General features: G+C 57.2%; 5 protein-coding genes across 5 annotated transcripts; 3 read left to right on the top strand and 2 right to left on the bottom strand.

Annotated features, from left to right (window-relative positions):
* Positions 1–544: 544 nt before the first annotated feature.
* On the bottom strand, positions 545–1,640 carry VDAG_04516 (fumarylacetoacetate hydrolase domain-containing protein 2A; the record flags this gene model as incomplete). Its single annotated transcript, XM_009650963.1, has 4 exons — positions 545–683; positions 753–1,198; positions 1,255–1,530; positions 1,626–1,640. The coding sequence occupies 4 exons, from the start codon at positions 1,638–1,640 to the stop codon at positions 545–547; spliced, it is 876 nt and encodes a 291-aa protein (XP_009649258.1).
* Positions 1,641–2,038: 398 nt separating this feature from the next.
* Positions 2,039–2,353, top strand: VDAG_04515 (uncharacterized protein; the record flags this gene model as incomplete). The annotated part of the gene is made up of 2 exons (XM_009650962.1): positions 2,039–2,131; positions 2,198–2,353. 2 exons carry the CDS (start codon positions 2,039–2,041, stop codon positions 2,351–2,353), a joined length of 249 nt encoding a protein of 82 aa, XP_009649257.1.
* Positions 2,354–2,765: 412 nt separating this feature from the next.
* Positions 2,766–4,296, top strand: VDAG_04514 (uncharacterized protein; the record flags this gene model as incomplete). Its single annotated transcript, XM_009650961.1, has 2 exons — positions 2,766–3,214; positions 4,209–4,296. 2 exons carry the CDS (start codon positions 2,766–2,768, stop codon positions 4,294–4,296), a joined length of 537 nt encoding a protein of 178 aa, XP_009649256.1.
* A 3,231-nt stretch (positions 4,297–7,527) lies between these two features.
* VDAG_04513 (hexose transporter protein) lies at positions 7,528–9,233 on the bottom strand (the record flags this gene model as incomplete). The annotated part of the gene is made up of 2 exons (XM_009650960.1): positions 7,528–8,986; positions 9,064–9,233. The coding sequence occupies 2 exons, from the start codon at positions 9,231–9,233 to the stop codon at positions 7,528–7,530; spliced, it is 1,629 nt and encodes a 542-aa protein (XP_009649255.1).
* Positions 9,234–14,904: 5,671 nt separating this feature from the next.
* Positions 14,905–15,379, top strand: VDAG_04512 (uncharacterized protein; the record flags this gene model as incomplete). Its single annotated transcript, XM_009650959.1, has 3 exons — positions 14,905–15,060; positions 15,117–15,305; positions 15,365–15,379. 3 exons carry the CDS (start codon positions 14,905–14,907, stop codon positions 15,377–15,379), a joined length of 360 nt encoding a protein of 119 aa, XP_009649254.1.
* Positions 15,380–15,387: the final 8 nt, after the last annotated feature.

The raw sequence follows: 15,387 nt of genomic DNA, 5'->3' as shown, positions 1-15,387 counted from the left end.
ATGCGTCACGAGGGATGGCTGTCATGGTGTTGAGGCAATGAACCGAAGTGGCGGTATGATGGTGTAGGACAGCGGTTGGGAGCCTAACTGGGTGAGCGTAAAGTGGGGTGAGGCAGGTCCCTACAGCCCGAGGGTCACAGCGAGGCAAGGCACGCCCGCCAGAGAGCCTAGAGTGGAGGGGGAGGCTTGGGAAGGTGCCTGGGGGGCGCAGGCTAGGCACCAGATAGGGGGCTGAGCTGCACCCGCTAGATCCACTTTCCTCTTCTGCTAATGTCCTTGGGTGCTGTCCTACCTCCTGCCTGCCTACCTAGCCAAGCTAGCATCGGCAGGTACCTGGAGGGCAGGTAAGGTAAGATGGGCAGGCAAGTTGCACCTGCATGCCTTGCTCTTACTTCCACTTGCCGAAGCGTGGTACCAGCTCTGGCAGTGCACTCACAATACCAGGTACCTTAAGCCACGGCAGTCAGCCATCGAGAGTTGCATTCATTCGTCTATCATCAACACTCCGAGTCCTACCGAAGCTCTGCGTCCGTCGAAAGCGGCCCTAGATCCTAGCCTTTGTCTTGACCTGTCCAAATTCAACCTTATTCGTGCAGACACCGACATTCTCCAGGCCGACCTCAACTACATCGCCATCTTTCAGCCACACCTGCGGCTTGCGGCCCATGCCAACGCCCTCCGGACTGTTTCGATCAGCTTGGTCTTCTTCTTCTCCTGCTCCACAGGGCAGGACGTGGGCAGCAGCAACTTACGTTCCCGTGAAAATGACATCGCCCGGCACGAGCGTCGTCCCCTGACTCAGCAGCGAGATGGCCTTTCGAATGCCAAAGATCATATCCGCCGTCGTCTGATTCTGCACCGTCTGCCCGTTGACCTTGGTTGAGATGCGCAGCCTCTGCGCGTCGCCGATGGCGGCGCCCGTCACGATGCCCGGGCCCCACGGCGCCCATCCGTCGTATCCCTTGCCGAGAGACCACTGGCCGCCGCCGCGCTTGATCTGCCAGTCGCGGTGCGAAACGTCGTTGCCGACGGCGTAGCCGAGCACGTAGTCGAGGGCGTCTTCCTCGGAGACGTCAGTCGCCTGCTTGCCGATGACGATGACGAGCTCGCACTCGTAGTCGAGCGTGCTGCCGGTCTGGGCGATGGGCGGTATGGTGATGGGGTCCGAGGGACCGGTCAGGGCCGTTGCGGGTTTGTACTATGTCCGGGGTCAGGAGAGCATGTGGAAAGGGGGGGCACAAAGGAAACACGCACAAAGAGGATGGGGTACGTCGGAATGGCCATGTTGGACTCCTTGGCATGGTTGGCGTAGTTCAGACCCAGACACCGCACCGTCCGGACGTGCTCCGGCGCGAGGGGCGCCAGCAGCAACCGGATGTCGGCCACCTTGTCGGTGACATTGTGCTGTCCAAAGATGTCACCCGTCACAACCCGCGCCTGTTTGGCCTTGGAAATGTCCTTGACGCCAGCAGGCAGGATGGCATCGCCGTAGTACGTGATTCCGTCCTTGGCCAGGAAACGGACCAGTCGCTAGATGCTTCTGCGTCAGCCTGGCGGTGTCATCCTTCATGTTCCTGATCCCATTGAGGCGATAAGCCCATGGATGGTGATACGGGCCCACTTACAGAAAAGGCGGGCATGGCGGGCGTCGGAAGAATTTGTCGAGTACTCTGACAAGTTGATTTTCAGCAGACAAATAAGGTTCAAGATGAATTGACCTCGAGATGATGAGAATGGGGAAAAATAGAAGAGACCACGAGTTGCGATCAGACACAGATGCAGAGCAGTGTCATTGCGTGATGCTACCCCAGGACCGGCGCCCGAAGCGGTTTAGCTCGTCTTGGAGCTCCCCCGAGTGCCGATGGAGCTCCGTCGAGCGCCAGACGCGTTGTGGCTGACATCACCATTGAATTGAATCTTTCTGCGCCCAGGGATTTTGCTGCCGTGAGGTACACAGATATCCGACGACAAATTGACCAGACACCACAACCTCCGCTCGTCTTCATCGACACACACCATCAACCAGTCATCTAACAGCATGGCCGTTTCAAAGAGGGGCCTCTCAGGCCTCCAGCGCGAGGTCCTCTCGCTCTACCGGCAATGCCTGCGCGGCATCCGCAGCAAACCCGAGGTTGGACCTGACTCTCACTGACGCTTCTCTCTCTCTCATGAGCTTCTGCGACTGACAGATCCCCAGGACAAGAAGCAGCACTTTCAGTCTTTTGCCCGCGCCGAGTTCCAGAAGCACCTCGCCGTCGACAAGCGCGATTTTGCTGCCATCGAGTTCCTGCTGAGGAAGGGCCGTCGCCAGGTTGAAGTCTACTCGTCCCCCGGCATCAAGGACATTCGATAACGGGCAGTTGTGATCGTCTCGCTGCACCTTGTGCGACTTGTATCTCTGTATTATTGGATGCTCTTTCTTTACTTCTCTGTTTTCGCTCCCTGGTACCGATGGCTCTTGCCATGGTCTCGACTTTCACAGGCAGGACCTTTGGGACACCGGACGCACCTCCCTCTTTTCTCAGCCCTACTTTCCAACCATGTCCTCGCCTCTCTCATACCTACCTTACCTACCTACCTAGGTACCTATCTACCTTACCTCAGGTACCTTACCCAGGGTAGGTAGGTAGGTAGATAATGGACCTTCGCATTCTCCTCCCCTCAACTCAATGCTGCCCTCCGAACCTCATCGCTCTCGAAACTCCTGTCAGAACAATCCCACGCCGCTATCACCACCACCCGCATCACTTCTTGGAGTATGGACCATGCTTAACTGCCACCTATGCTTTGCCGGCAGCAGTTGTCTTTCCCCAGAGATACCCCAGTCCGCAACAGGCCTTGCCCACCAGGCGGCCCGCGACGTCTATCACCATCCTCTTAGCTCCTCCCTCGAAGACCTCCGCCGCCAGCAACGCCTCGTCATCCGCGCCAACAGACGGAGCCGCGTCCGCCTGCCCACCGGCCGCGTGTCGCCACCACTGCACGTGTCTGTCTACCGAAGGCTCGAGAACGTCCATCCTGCATCCATTGATGCCGCGTTCGCTGCGAAGAGAAGACGACAGGACATGCGCCTGCGCAGGTACCTGACGAACGAGGCGCGCCCACAATATCCCATTTCTGCCCCCCACAAGACTGAATCAGTAGCAAGGCCGACTGTTGACCTTGCGACGTACCCTCAAAAGCCGAAAATGCACTTCTCAGGCCAGAAATCTCAGTATGCTCCACCTGTTCCTCCACGCAACCCAGGTCGAACCTCTAGTCGGTTCCTCAAACCAAGGCCGATGTCGTCGGTCCGGAGGCCGATGTCGAGCCAGAGGCTACCAACGTTGCGTCGGGACTCGGCAACGCAGACAGTCATATCGCAGGGAGGGCTTCCGAACAGCGCTCATCAAGCCGCATTCTTGGGCCCTGGTTCCTCCAAAGCACGGGGTCAAGCCTCGCCCGTCCGTGCCGGGTCTTCTCAGGAGGTCGACCCTAAACTGTGGGATGCCGTTCGTCGCAGCCTTTCTCAGCAAAGCCACATCTCATCCCTCATATCGCCTCTTGAAGCCATATCTATATCTTCAGGCCCATTGCCCCCATCACGAACTTCCAGCCAATGCAAAGCTCTTGACCAGTTCACGCAGCAGCTTGAGACTTTCGCTACGCGCAGAGGCGTTGCAGGTAGGGTCCCTGTCTTCACACCTACACCACAATCAGCAATTTCATACCACACGGTATCTGCATTACTTCCATATCAGGCGGAGTTCCAAAGTGCCGGGTTGGCTGTGACATCTAAACAACAACAAGAACGCTCTCCAGGCCGAAAGAAAGCACCGCGAGCTCCCCTCGAAGCGCTCGTCTTTGGCGATCACAGACCCTCCAAGCCTCGGGAATCTCCCAATGTTCGCAGCGAGGATGAGCTCGGCGCGTTTCACCTGGATGGCGTTTACAAAGAACTGCCGACACGCGCCAGCTCATCCAGCTCGTCTTACTCGAGTCACGACACGGAGATTATCTTTACGGATCCAAGCAAACCACAGGACCTCACATAGCTTGATCAGGTCCCGCCGTCCAAGGATAGATCGACATCCAAAATTTGTCGCCTGCCATGCTTTCGGAACGAGCAGACATCAACTGCTGGTAGCACACCAATTCCTCAAAGGTCGCTAGAGACGCCCAGAAAAGCTCTGCGACAAGGCCAGCGTGAGAATACTGGCCCTACGCAGTCGAAGCACCACCGGCATGATGTACGACATGTACGGCAATCAGATCTCACGTTACAAGACGGGACCGCACCAGTACCAGATTTCATAAACAAGCCGACAGTCAAATTTCCCACGCAGACCAATCATACTCAGAGTGTCAATCCTAGAAAACCCACAGGGCTGCGCCAAAGTCATACTCGGCACTCCAGACCACCGCCTGTAGACTACTCGGCGCTCAAAGGTCTACGAAAGCCTCAACAACCACATGGACATAAAAGTACGCTGCATCAACCGGCGGGACAAGCCGAGAAGGCTGCTACCATCGAGCACAGACTATCCGAAGCGGAAATACCTGCATCTACAAATGTCAGGACATCTGCGGTTGGGCGGCCTGCGACAATCACTGAAGAGCCTGCTGTCCCCGGAGTTCCTTCAGATGGGATATCGAAAAATGCAAAGGCTTCAGCTGCTGGCCCTAGAGGAAGACCTGGCCAGTCGCTCAGAATATCGGCTCGACAGCCGGAACGAAAAGCCCGCGAGAAGCTTGAACTGGCCAAGAAGCATCGCGACATGCAGCAAGCCCAGCCGCGGCCGTCCGCAATCTTCAGCGGTCGAGCGCCTCAGCCTAAGGAGCCCGTCCACCCCCCTCCGTCACCTCCCGCGCCAACTATAGGGTCAACGAAAGCCAGCATTGTTGCTAAATGTGCTGAATCCGGCGTGTCCGTGCCGGAGATACCACCCATGTGGGCACATGGAGTCGACAATGCATCCTCACTTGAGACGGCGCTTTTAGATGCTTTGGAAACGCTACAAAAGGAGGGAGATGCAGTTGCGGCGACGCTGGACCCAGTACAGAAGGACACCCTCGGTGGTGAAGGAAAAGAAAACGAAATTCTCTCTCACGCGGATCCGGAGATATCTAACCCTCGGGGTACATTGTCCCCTAAGGCTACATCTTTTCAAGGCACAGAAACAAAGCCGGAAGGGAGAGCTCGAACTATCAGTGCTTCCGGCGCCGACGTGCTATCGGACACGAAATCACAGTCAGCGGCGAGTGTTTCGCACCACGAGACTACTAACACTCCAGCCGAGAGTACGAGCTCAGCGCAACCCAGTTTCCGAGGCGGGTTCGACGACCGGGACGTCCTCCGGGGCTTGCGTATTGCAACCTCTGCGGCGTGCGATGATGACGTGGACGCGTGGATACGGGAGAAGACTGGAGTTTGGATACGGCGATTTTTGGCGGACCTCAGGGCGTTTGAGGTGCTTGGCGACGAGCCGGAGCCGGAAGAGCCGGAAGAGCCGGAACCGCGGGCCCGGCGACGGAGGGCAGAGCTACGCAAGCGCAAGGCGCAGGCACGTCGGTCGCAAGTGGCACATCAGGGGTTGGTCTAGCGATGGCAGGGACGTTCCCAGCCTTATAAGAAGCTTAAAAGTGCCAGGCGAGGGATGGCGGACCGGGGGTGACCGCGCAGTAGTTGCATCGGCTAGGGTGGGAACACGACGCCAATGTTGGTGATAGATCATTCAGGACCATGCCTGTCAGCCTGAAGCAGCGCGGAGTGCAGCATGCGAGGTGATGAGATGCCACGTTCCACTTGTTGATCTTGGGTCCATCTTGAGCATCTAGTAGGGGGTGGGGTGTTTACCACGAACTTGGGTGATGTCGCTGCCATGGGACGGTCATCAGGCCCCATCCGGCCACAGCATGCGCGCTCCGCAGGTACTGTCAATGACAAGGTACGACGAACGAGAAGGGGCCAACCGCGCCGGCGAACCTGCGACAGTTTCGGCGCCGGTACGCCGGTCGCGCGCTCCGGGTATCACCGCGTGCGCCAATGGCAACGGACACTGTACTCTCCCCGGAGCGCCGAGAGGTGCGATTTGCCGACCGGCGTGGCAGACGCGCCAGACGCGCGGGAGGCGTGGCCTCTGCCGAGTCGGGCGCAAGGGGTGGCGCTGTGGCGGATGCCTGGCCGTTGAGCCGGGTGCGAGTCAGTCGGACGTCTGAGAGAGGGTGTACAGTAGCGCGTGAGCGGGTTGCAGCTCACTGAGCTCGTCGAATCTGTTCAAGTTTGCATGTTGCGGCGCGGGGTCGGGCATGACGATGTCTGGCGGAAGCTTGATGGGAGACATCGGCAAAGACTACAGTACAGTACATGGTACATGTAGACGGTGGCCCCCGAGTCTAGTCCGCAGGCTATTGCCGAGTAGTGGAGCTGCGGTCCAATTCATCTACTAACGTTTGCGAAGAATCAAGGCGTAGCAAGCGAAAATGCCGAGTCTCCATGTCTCTCTGGATGGTATCTCGTCCGCTCGGCTCTTGACGACGACCAAAAAACGGGCCCAGTTTCGCTGCGGGACGGGAGAAAGCACGCCGAGGCTAAGAAACCGCAAACCTAGATCACAAGCAGCCAAGGCAGCGAAAACAGAGACAACAGGCCCAACAGGACTCCACCGCAGAAAGACGACGAGACGAACGCCGTTTACCCGTTACTTTGTCTTGGCTACATAGTACAAGTACAACACCGAGACGCCACAGGTCCTCGACCACCCAAGCTGCCGCCCGTCCACCCGACCTGTAGTCTTCTCTCCCGGTGCCGCGTCTCGTCTGCTGCGTAACCCTCTGCTTTCTCCAAGGGGGTTGGTTGATGAACATGCGTCCGTAGAATATACAACCATGGCTCCGAGGAACGCCCACTTTCCCGCGCAGCGAATAGCTAAAGGCCGTCCCCGTAGCAAATAAAGTGCAGGGAGATAGATCCCCCGCCCGCCCGCCAACCTACATCGTACTCTTCTCCCCTCGCACCCCCATGCTTGATGAGCCCCCCCCTGTCCATACCCATGCCTCATCACCCCTGTCGCGGTGGCCCTCCGCAATCCTTCCCGTTCCCACTCTGTCTCGTCAGCGCTTACTCCGCACCTCGACGCACCACAGATCGGCAAACCCCAAGGGAGATGAGGGGGAGACAAGGAGGCCTAGCCGACTGCGGTGACACACCAGCACTGCACACCCTAAAGGCCGAGGGCAGCGACAGTAGAAAACAAAATCACAGCAAGTCAAGAGAGCAGCACGTATCCGGAAGGATTCTGTATTCGTGGTATCAATAATAGCGAAAGTCCTAGGCAGGCCCCTTTCCACCCCTCGATTGGAGGGGGGAAAACCGGCCGTTGTTCTCATTAAATCCCGATTCGTGACGTGGTGACCAACGCATCGACGGGCGCAAGAGAGACACGTGCGCGACCTGGGCCGTGGCGGCCTGGACATGCAGCATGCGACGCCTTGGCCGGCGTGAAGAAAGTGAACATAGAGCGAGCCTCAAGCAACAACCGTCTGTCCCTAGACCTTGGAGTGGTACTGCACCTGCTCGACGCCGGCGTCCTCGCGCTTCTCGGCCTCCAGGGCCGTGTCCTTCTCGACGTGGCCCAAGTCTATGTCGGCGACCTGGGCGTCAGGGCCGTCAATGACCTTGACGAGCTCCTCGAGCGTGGGTCCGCGGGTCTCGACAAACATGTAGAAGACGAAGCACAGCTCGAAGAAGACCCAGATGACGTAGATGAGGTACAGGATCCACGTGTTGCCGCCGTAGCCAGTACCCTCCTCGCCCTTCCAGTGGTCCATGGCCACGGGGTTGGCCTGGTTGTTGAGGCAGAGGGCGACCTGGATGGCAATGTTGAGGATCATGAGACCCTTGGCACGCAGCGAGTAGGGCAGAATCTCGACGGCGTAACCGATGAGGAGACCAGACCAGGCCGTCGCGTAGAAGAACGAGAAGACCCAGATGAAGACGATCATGGCAATGTTGGCGCCGGGCGCGCGGTGCTGCTCGTAGAGGCCGCAGGTGAGGGTCCATACGCAGAGAGTGCCGAACATGCCACCGGTGGCCAGCAGGAAGATGGGACGACGGCCGACCCTGTCGACCATGAGGGCGAAGCTGATGGACACAATCATGGACATGCTCGTGTTGCCGGCGTTGAGACCCAGGCGGGCCGTCTCGTCAGAGATACCAGCGTTTCCATACAGGAGAGAGGTGTAGTTGGAAATGATGGCATTGCCGGACCACTGCGAGAAGATACCGAGGGCGATGATGACGATGAGACGGTAGCGGTTACCCTTGGTCTTGAAGAAGTCGACGTATTTGGTGCTCGTATTGGCGGCCTGCTCGAGGCGGATCGTGTCACGAATCTCGCGGAACTCAAACTGAACCGTGGGGTGCTGGTCGTTGCCGTTGGCGTGGTACTTGGCGAGAATGGCGAGGGCCTCGTCGTCGCGCTCCTTGGCGATGAGGAAACGAGGCGACTCGGGCACCCACCACAGGAAGAAGAGCTGGAACAAGGAGGGGGCACCCTGCAGGATGGCGGGGATACGCCACGACCAGTCGTTGTTGAGGTTGGCCGTGCCAAAAGTGGTCCAGGCAACAATGAGGGCACCCAGGTTCCACAGGCAGTTGTAGACGGTCGTGAGACGCGCGCGGTGCTGGGGGTGGGCAATCTCCGTCAGCAGCATGGGCGAGGCGATCTGGGAGAACGAGTTGCCGAAGCCGAGGAGAACACGGCCTCCGGCAAAGGTGCCGTAGTTCTGGCAAGCACCCTGCATGACAGCACCGACAATCATGAGGATGAAGCCAATGACGATGGACAGCTTGCGGCCCCAGTTGTCGGTGATGATGGGAACCATGGGGATGGAGATGACGGAACCGATCTGGTACAGGGCGACGAGAAGGCCGAGGTCAGCGCCCTTTGGGTTGCCGAAGAAGTCCTTCCAGGACTGGAAGTTCTGGACACCGTTGAAGAACATGCTGTGAAACAACACCTGTCAGCTGGGTGCTCATTGTTTCTGGCCCACAATCAAAGAGCGAGGACAGAGCAGTCTTACCCATCGTAGCCTGTGGCAGCAGACGAGATGGAAAGAATGACACAGTAGAAGTAGAGTTTCCGCAGGCCAGGGTCCTTGTGCCAGACGACGCGCTCAAACTTGGGCGCTTCCTCCTGGGCCACGGTCTGCTGGCCGTTGGGCTTCTCTTGCTTGAAGTAGGTGAGCTGCATGCTGGGCAACTGCTCCTGGCGTGCTGGAGAGACAACAAGACGTCTTTGGTCGGCGATGCGGAGGGGGTACCTCTTCCGCGAGCAGGCTGAGCTATGGGCCTCTCGCAAGTGTGGGCGAGGGGATGAGGAGAAGGGATGAGGATGAGGAGAGAGGAGTCAGTGTGAGGTTGAGGCGGGGACCCCAGGTCTAGATATACAGAGAAGGGGAAGAAAGGTTCTGCCAGGGGGGGAGAGCAGGCCATGAGCACGGGCATGCGGACCGGCCTTCGAACCCAGATCACCATCCAGGACACGAATGGCACGCGGTCTCCATCGAGCGAGACAACCTTGCCACAATATGTTCAATTAACCTGCAGGAGGGTAAGCTTTGCCAAGTACCCTGCATGGAACAGGGGTGGCATCCGGCAGCAAGGCTAGAATACGGGGCCTGGGGCGCTGGGGCGCTGGGGCGCTGGGCGATAATCCGGCAAAAGTCGACGTCGATGAACGAACGAAAGGATGAACGAGCCTGATGCCACTGACATGGATGGGGGTGGGTGACCTTGGTGCCGTGAGAGGAGCAGAGGCCAGGGGCGCTGGGGGGGCGAGCCGGCGGTGGCTAGCGGCGGCGGCGGCCGGGCGGGCGAAAGTGAGACGAGACCAATGATGTCCGAGCCGACCCCAAACCTCCACGCGAGGGTGCTCCGAAGCACGATGCGGAGTGTCAATTGCAACTTGTACCACCCCTGAGGTGCGCCAGAACAAGACAGACGCCCACAGCGGAGGCAACGGAGCCAGCGCCCGATGTGACGTGGATCCGCGTACTTCTTCGCAAGACATCACATGCCCAAACACTCGGGGCTCCGTCAAGCTGGAACTGCAGCCATCGCAAGCCATTTTGTCTATGGCAGGTTTGGATCAAACGCGATGGCTAAGCATTTTGACCAAGAGATACTGATGCTGGGGATGGTCCACTTTGCTGCTTTGCCGTGGGGCAACGGACGTCGATCCATCTCTTGGGTTTCTCTTGGAGTTGCCTTGGCTTCGTACGACGAACAGCATCGGAGAGGTCGAGAAACGAGAGGGAGAAGAAGGAGCAATGCCGAATTAGGACGGAGCCTGTTTGCTGTGCTGCTGCCGCACCAACTTCGCATCGTGCATTGCCGTTGGCGACCGCTTTCTGCTTGCTGTGCAAGACACCCACACAGTCCTCTTCATGGTGTGTGATGGCTCCATTTGGTGGGGTGAAGAAGAGAGTGGGTGTCCACGTATACAGGTCCTGGGGATTTTGTCCGGGGACTGGGGGTCTCTGCGGGGAAGTAACACCGAGGACGGCCTGCGAGTTGGCCTTTATGACTGGCGCCCTGGCTCAGGCTTGTTGCAACCAACCGTGGTTCGTCTGACAGCCTTTGATAAGTGGCAGACAAGCAGCCCCTGTTTGGCATTAAGGTGACCACATTCAAGGGGCGCCTTCCGAAGCCGAAGGAGAAATGCCAAGTCCAGTCGTTGGTAGGCTCATGTCGAGCGAATCGGCGACGTGCCATGTGGCAGCCCAGGTAGGCGTTGCTCTGGCCTGAACGTGTGCAAAGTATCCTTTCAGAACCCGGAAAGTTTCCAAGAAACTTCGCGAGACACACCATGTGATGTGTTGTAATTCGGCCAAGCTGGACTGTCGGCACGTTAGGCAGCCTGTGCCTTTCGGACTGGTGGCCTCGACGATATCAGCGGCGAAGGTGTTGGTCGGAGCCATATGCACTACTCAGAGTGGCCTGCCATGGAATGGTGGATCGAGAGAACAATCGTGCCTCAGTAGCTAGTGCTGCCAGGGGCCATGGCCATTGATTTTGGAGGCCCACCCTCTAAACGAGCTGAGACGGCACAGCTGCCATGCTGTTGCGTGTCGCATTTCGTGACCAACTTATTGGGTATTGTCCTGGCCGCCTGAAGAGGCTTCTTCCTTCTAGAGCTTTGGGCGGGTGTTGCCTGTCCAGGCGAGTCGCCTAACACCACCCCTCGCTGTACTGTAGGTCATCGTCTGCTTCAGTGACGGCAAAGCTGTACATGTACGTACGGATTGACAGGCTATCCTTGATTCAGGTAAAGGAGCGTGCAGGTGACATGCCAAAACGCCCTGTACCGAGTCCTGCGTTGACACGGCAGACCACCCGCGCGCTCGCTCTCCACTTCCACCACTAACGCCCCCCCGCCCCAGATTTCAATTTAGCCTGAAGACGGCTAAATTCACACATCGACAGGAGCCGACAAGGCATTGCCTGTAGGTGGGGGGCTCAGCGCCAGGGTGGGAGAGAGGCGCCAAGCGCTCGTAATGCCGCTGGGCGTTGGCATTCAGCCGGATGGTATCGTCTTTCTTCCTAGCGCGCACGCACGCATTCGAGACTCGGCAAATGATCGAAATTGGTGGGCAGAGAGAGTGAACGAGTCATCCCATGATTCGAATCTGTGCCGCCGCCGAATTTGGGCCTGTCAAGCTTGGCGCGATCTTGGGGGGGCGGCGATGGTCCGACAGGAGAAGAGGAGCCGGATATTCTTTGCCCAGGTCAAGTCGAGCAAGATTTAGGTTCATTTGCCCTTGATGATACGCGTTTGGCCTCACAGAGCCATGCTGGGCTGGTGAGTAGAGGACCCGTAACATTGATGGGATGCCTCAATGGAGCACAGGCCAGTCGCAAGGTCGAGCAACCGAGGTCATCCAATTTGGTTCCAGCAAGTGTTTCCTTGGCTACTGCTTGGCCGTTGCTTGTTGCAGACCGACGTTGCTCGGTCTCGGTAGCTCCCATGTGCGCTGGAGGAGCCTCGGGGCCCACTGAACAAAGATCTTGCCCTGGTGTGGCCATAGGCAAGGCACGAGCACCACAAGCACAATGCAGGAAGTGAGGGCCGAAGTTCCTAGGTCACATAGAAGGATGCTTTGGTGCGTGTTGACGACGTGTTGGCCTCGGTGAGATACCAGCTTTGGCAGCTGTCTCTCTTCCTTTTCCTGCTTTCAGCCTCTCGTTCGGCCATCAACCGTGATGCTCGCTAGAGGAACATTGATGGGTGTAAGTTTGAGTTCGAGTGCTGTAATGTCGCGTGGAGGGAAGAGGCACAGATGGGTGACTGGGGTTGAATTTAGGCTGGGAGGATAAACAGCCCGAAAAATGGGCACTTTTTTTCGGGGTACAATGTACAAGCCAATCCACCAGGGCAAACTTTGTCAATTACACCCGGACTGTGCCTTCCCTGGCGCCTTGCCCAAGCCGCTCGCTCCTTCAGGCTGGGTCAGGTGACGGCAACTGCCTGGCGCGTCGTCAACACCACCATGTAAGCCTTTCAGATCAAAGTTCGATGATATGGCGTTTCACGGCGATCGAGTCAAGGCCCAGAGTCATGGGAAATTCGGGTTGTATGTCACACGAGACTAGCATCTTGACAAAAGCATGTGTGCCTCGCTATGGTTGCATGGCACAGCATCAGCCCTGTCCTAGGTTGCATCACATGAGATACAGCACTCTTTTTCTACTTGGAACATGCCTAAGATATGAGCTCACAGAAAGCCTGCACATGGAGGCTCGCAATGATTGTGAACTGCAATCAATAGACAGACGCCATGACTGCTCTCCGAGTACGATGCATACCCCAGGGCCCGTTCGTTCATGACCCACAGCCAAAGCTTGTGAAGCCAAGCTGCGTGCTCGTCTGGGCATATTGGTACGGTCCCAAGGTATTTCCAGTGGATATGATCGGCATGGGCCATATGCACAAAGGGCTCAGCTGTTGATTGTTGTCCCATCCAACACGTCGGGACGAGGAGAGATGACTTGCCTGCCCAGCCTGGCCCTTCTTGGCTGCCCATGCCCAGACATGGCTCAAGCCGTTGAATGCCCGACCGTGGGCCGAACCGAGTCTGGGCGCTGTGCAATTTTGCCGCCCGACTGGCTGGACCAAAATGAGCGGGTCAGTACTTGTAGCTGAGGGAGGGCGTAGGCAGAAGGCAATGCTGCGCTTGGTTGTTCGCAACCGAGCGGCCGGCCTAGGCATGTTCCTCCATCAAGGCCGAGAAGATGAGAGGGAGGTGTGAGGCCTGGACCATCGCCGCCACCGGGGACTTGCCTCCCTGTTTAGCAGGCATCCGATGACCGGATGATATCGGCGTCTGACAGGCACGAGCACTTGCCGGCTATGATTCATTATACCAGGTCCATCCTCGTAAATTGCTATGTCTGAAGAACATGATTGTGAGTCTTCTGACCTGGGTGGGCGGTCCCAGGATCTCGATGCTTTAGGTTTGGAGTGTGCATTCTCTTTCTGTATCTGTGGTACAGACGATGGTAGATCTTGGCGCTTCCCGGTGGGACGATGCGCTCCATTGCTGATCGATGATTTGGTACCGTTCGAATGTATTTCTGGATAAGAGGTTGGGTTGCAGTGCATGACCGTGAGCAATCCAGTCATTGTTGACACACGGAATGCGATCCCTCGAGCACTGATTTGTTCACCTTTCCAAGAAGACCATTCTGCAAATCTCGGACCCGCGAAACAAGGCTGCACCTCAGAGCCAGCCGGAGTGCCCATGCGCTTTCGGAATCTATTCTCGCCTAGATAAGGTACTTACTGGGTTTCTTGGGCGAGAAGATGATTTAGTTCCCAGATAAATGCGCTTCGGTTGATACAACCCGCAATACAGTCTGCCGAATGAGAACATGACTGCCGCCGTGTTTTTCTAGGAGGAAATTCAGTTCACAGGGCTAGTATCGAGGCATAAACGATCAACTCATGAGAAAGAGACATGTATTTAGATTTCTAACGGCGGTAAAGGGTGAAACGCAGTTCGCAGAACTATCCATGGCGTCTATGATCATGCTTAGGAATACTCTGTCCGTAATCGCCTGACCACCTCTCTACGAATGCAATTTACAACGCAAAACTACGAACTCGCAATACTAATTCAGCTCCCCAGCAAATCGATACTTGAAGGTGTCCCGAACCGTGGCGTTAAAGGCAGCATCCTAGCAATGAGAACGGCGATACCATGGTTGCTGGTTAGCGGTCTGAGACATTTCATCAAGGAGAATATCAACATTCGTTCAAGCCAAAATCTCGGGGCATTGGGACGTCCAAAAACTTGCTCTGGCATCCTGTTACTCGTGTTTCTACACATAGCATTATGGATTCATGCCGCATCATCATTATCAAACGATATCTTCAGTCCGTCGAAACTCACGAGGCCTTCCCAGACAGATCCCCTATAGAGAGAATAATGGGAATACGAAGTAGTGAGGGCAGGAAGTGCCACCATCATCAGTTGTTGTTGAATCTGTGGTGTGAAGACTGCGCAGTCAAAGTAGCCCAACTCACCGTACAAGATTACCTTCACTTGCGACATTCCAAAACGTAGAATGTCAAGGACGCCAGCGATAGCAACTGAAATTCGCATTCATTGTTATCAAGTTTTCCTCGAACAGTAAGATTCCTTCCTCTGTAAGGTACCTAGCTTCCTCATACTTCATCCAACGATGCAAGCTGACTTGCACCGAACGTCGACTTGGTGGCTGGTGACAACCCAGCCACAACCCAGCCACAGGACTGACCGAAACGTCGGGCACGGCAGACCTCACTCCACCAACGATGAGCAAGCCCACATCCCCGCCATCCCCGAGGAAGGCATCAACTGCCGAACTGAACATTGGAACGAATGGATGCACTAAGCACTGCCCTCCCCACCGACTTGCAGGCGCTGCGCGACAACTTTACCGTCCGCGAAGGCGACCGTGAACACTTCTACCGATGCTGGCGCAACGCCGAGTGCCACAAGTGCCTCAGTGAGCCGCAGTGCGGCTGGTGTCCCCTCGTGAGCGCGAGCACCACTAATTGCAAAAGGTAACACATGGCTGACAAGTGTCCCAGACGTGGGCGTGCGTCCCAAACTCGTACCCGATCCCGCTGCTGGCGCCGGCGTACGACGAGGGCATATGCCCATATCGCGAGGAGCGCTGGGAGATGCGCACGAGGCCGCTGGGTTGCCAGGTGTCGACCGTCACGGGGCTTACGGGCGTCATCTCCATCGCGTCGACGCTCGTCTTCCTCCTGCTGGCCGTGGCTGCAGTGTTCGCGTGCCGCCGTGCATGGCGCTGGGGTAAGGCTGGGCGTCACAGGTGGAACAGGTTTAGATCGAGTG

Source organism: Verticillium dahliae, genomic scaffold, assembly GCF_000150675.1.
Source record: "Verticillium dahliae VdLs.17 supercont1.7 genomic scaffold, whole genome shotgun sequence".
NCBI lineage: Eukaryota > Fungi > Ascomycota > Sordariomycetes > Glomerellales > Plectosphaerellaceae > Verticillium > Verticillium dahliae.
This window is presented reverse-complemented; position numbering and strand designations above follow the sequence as displayed.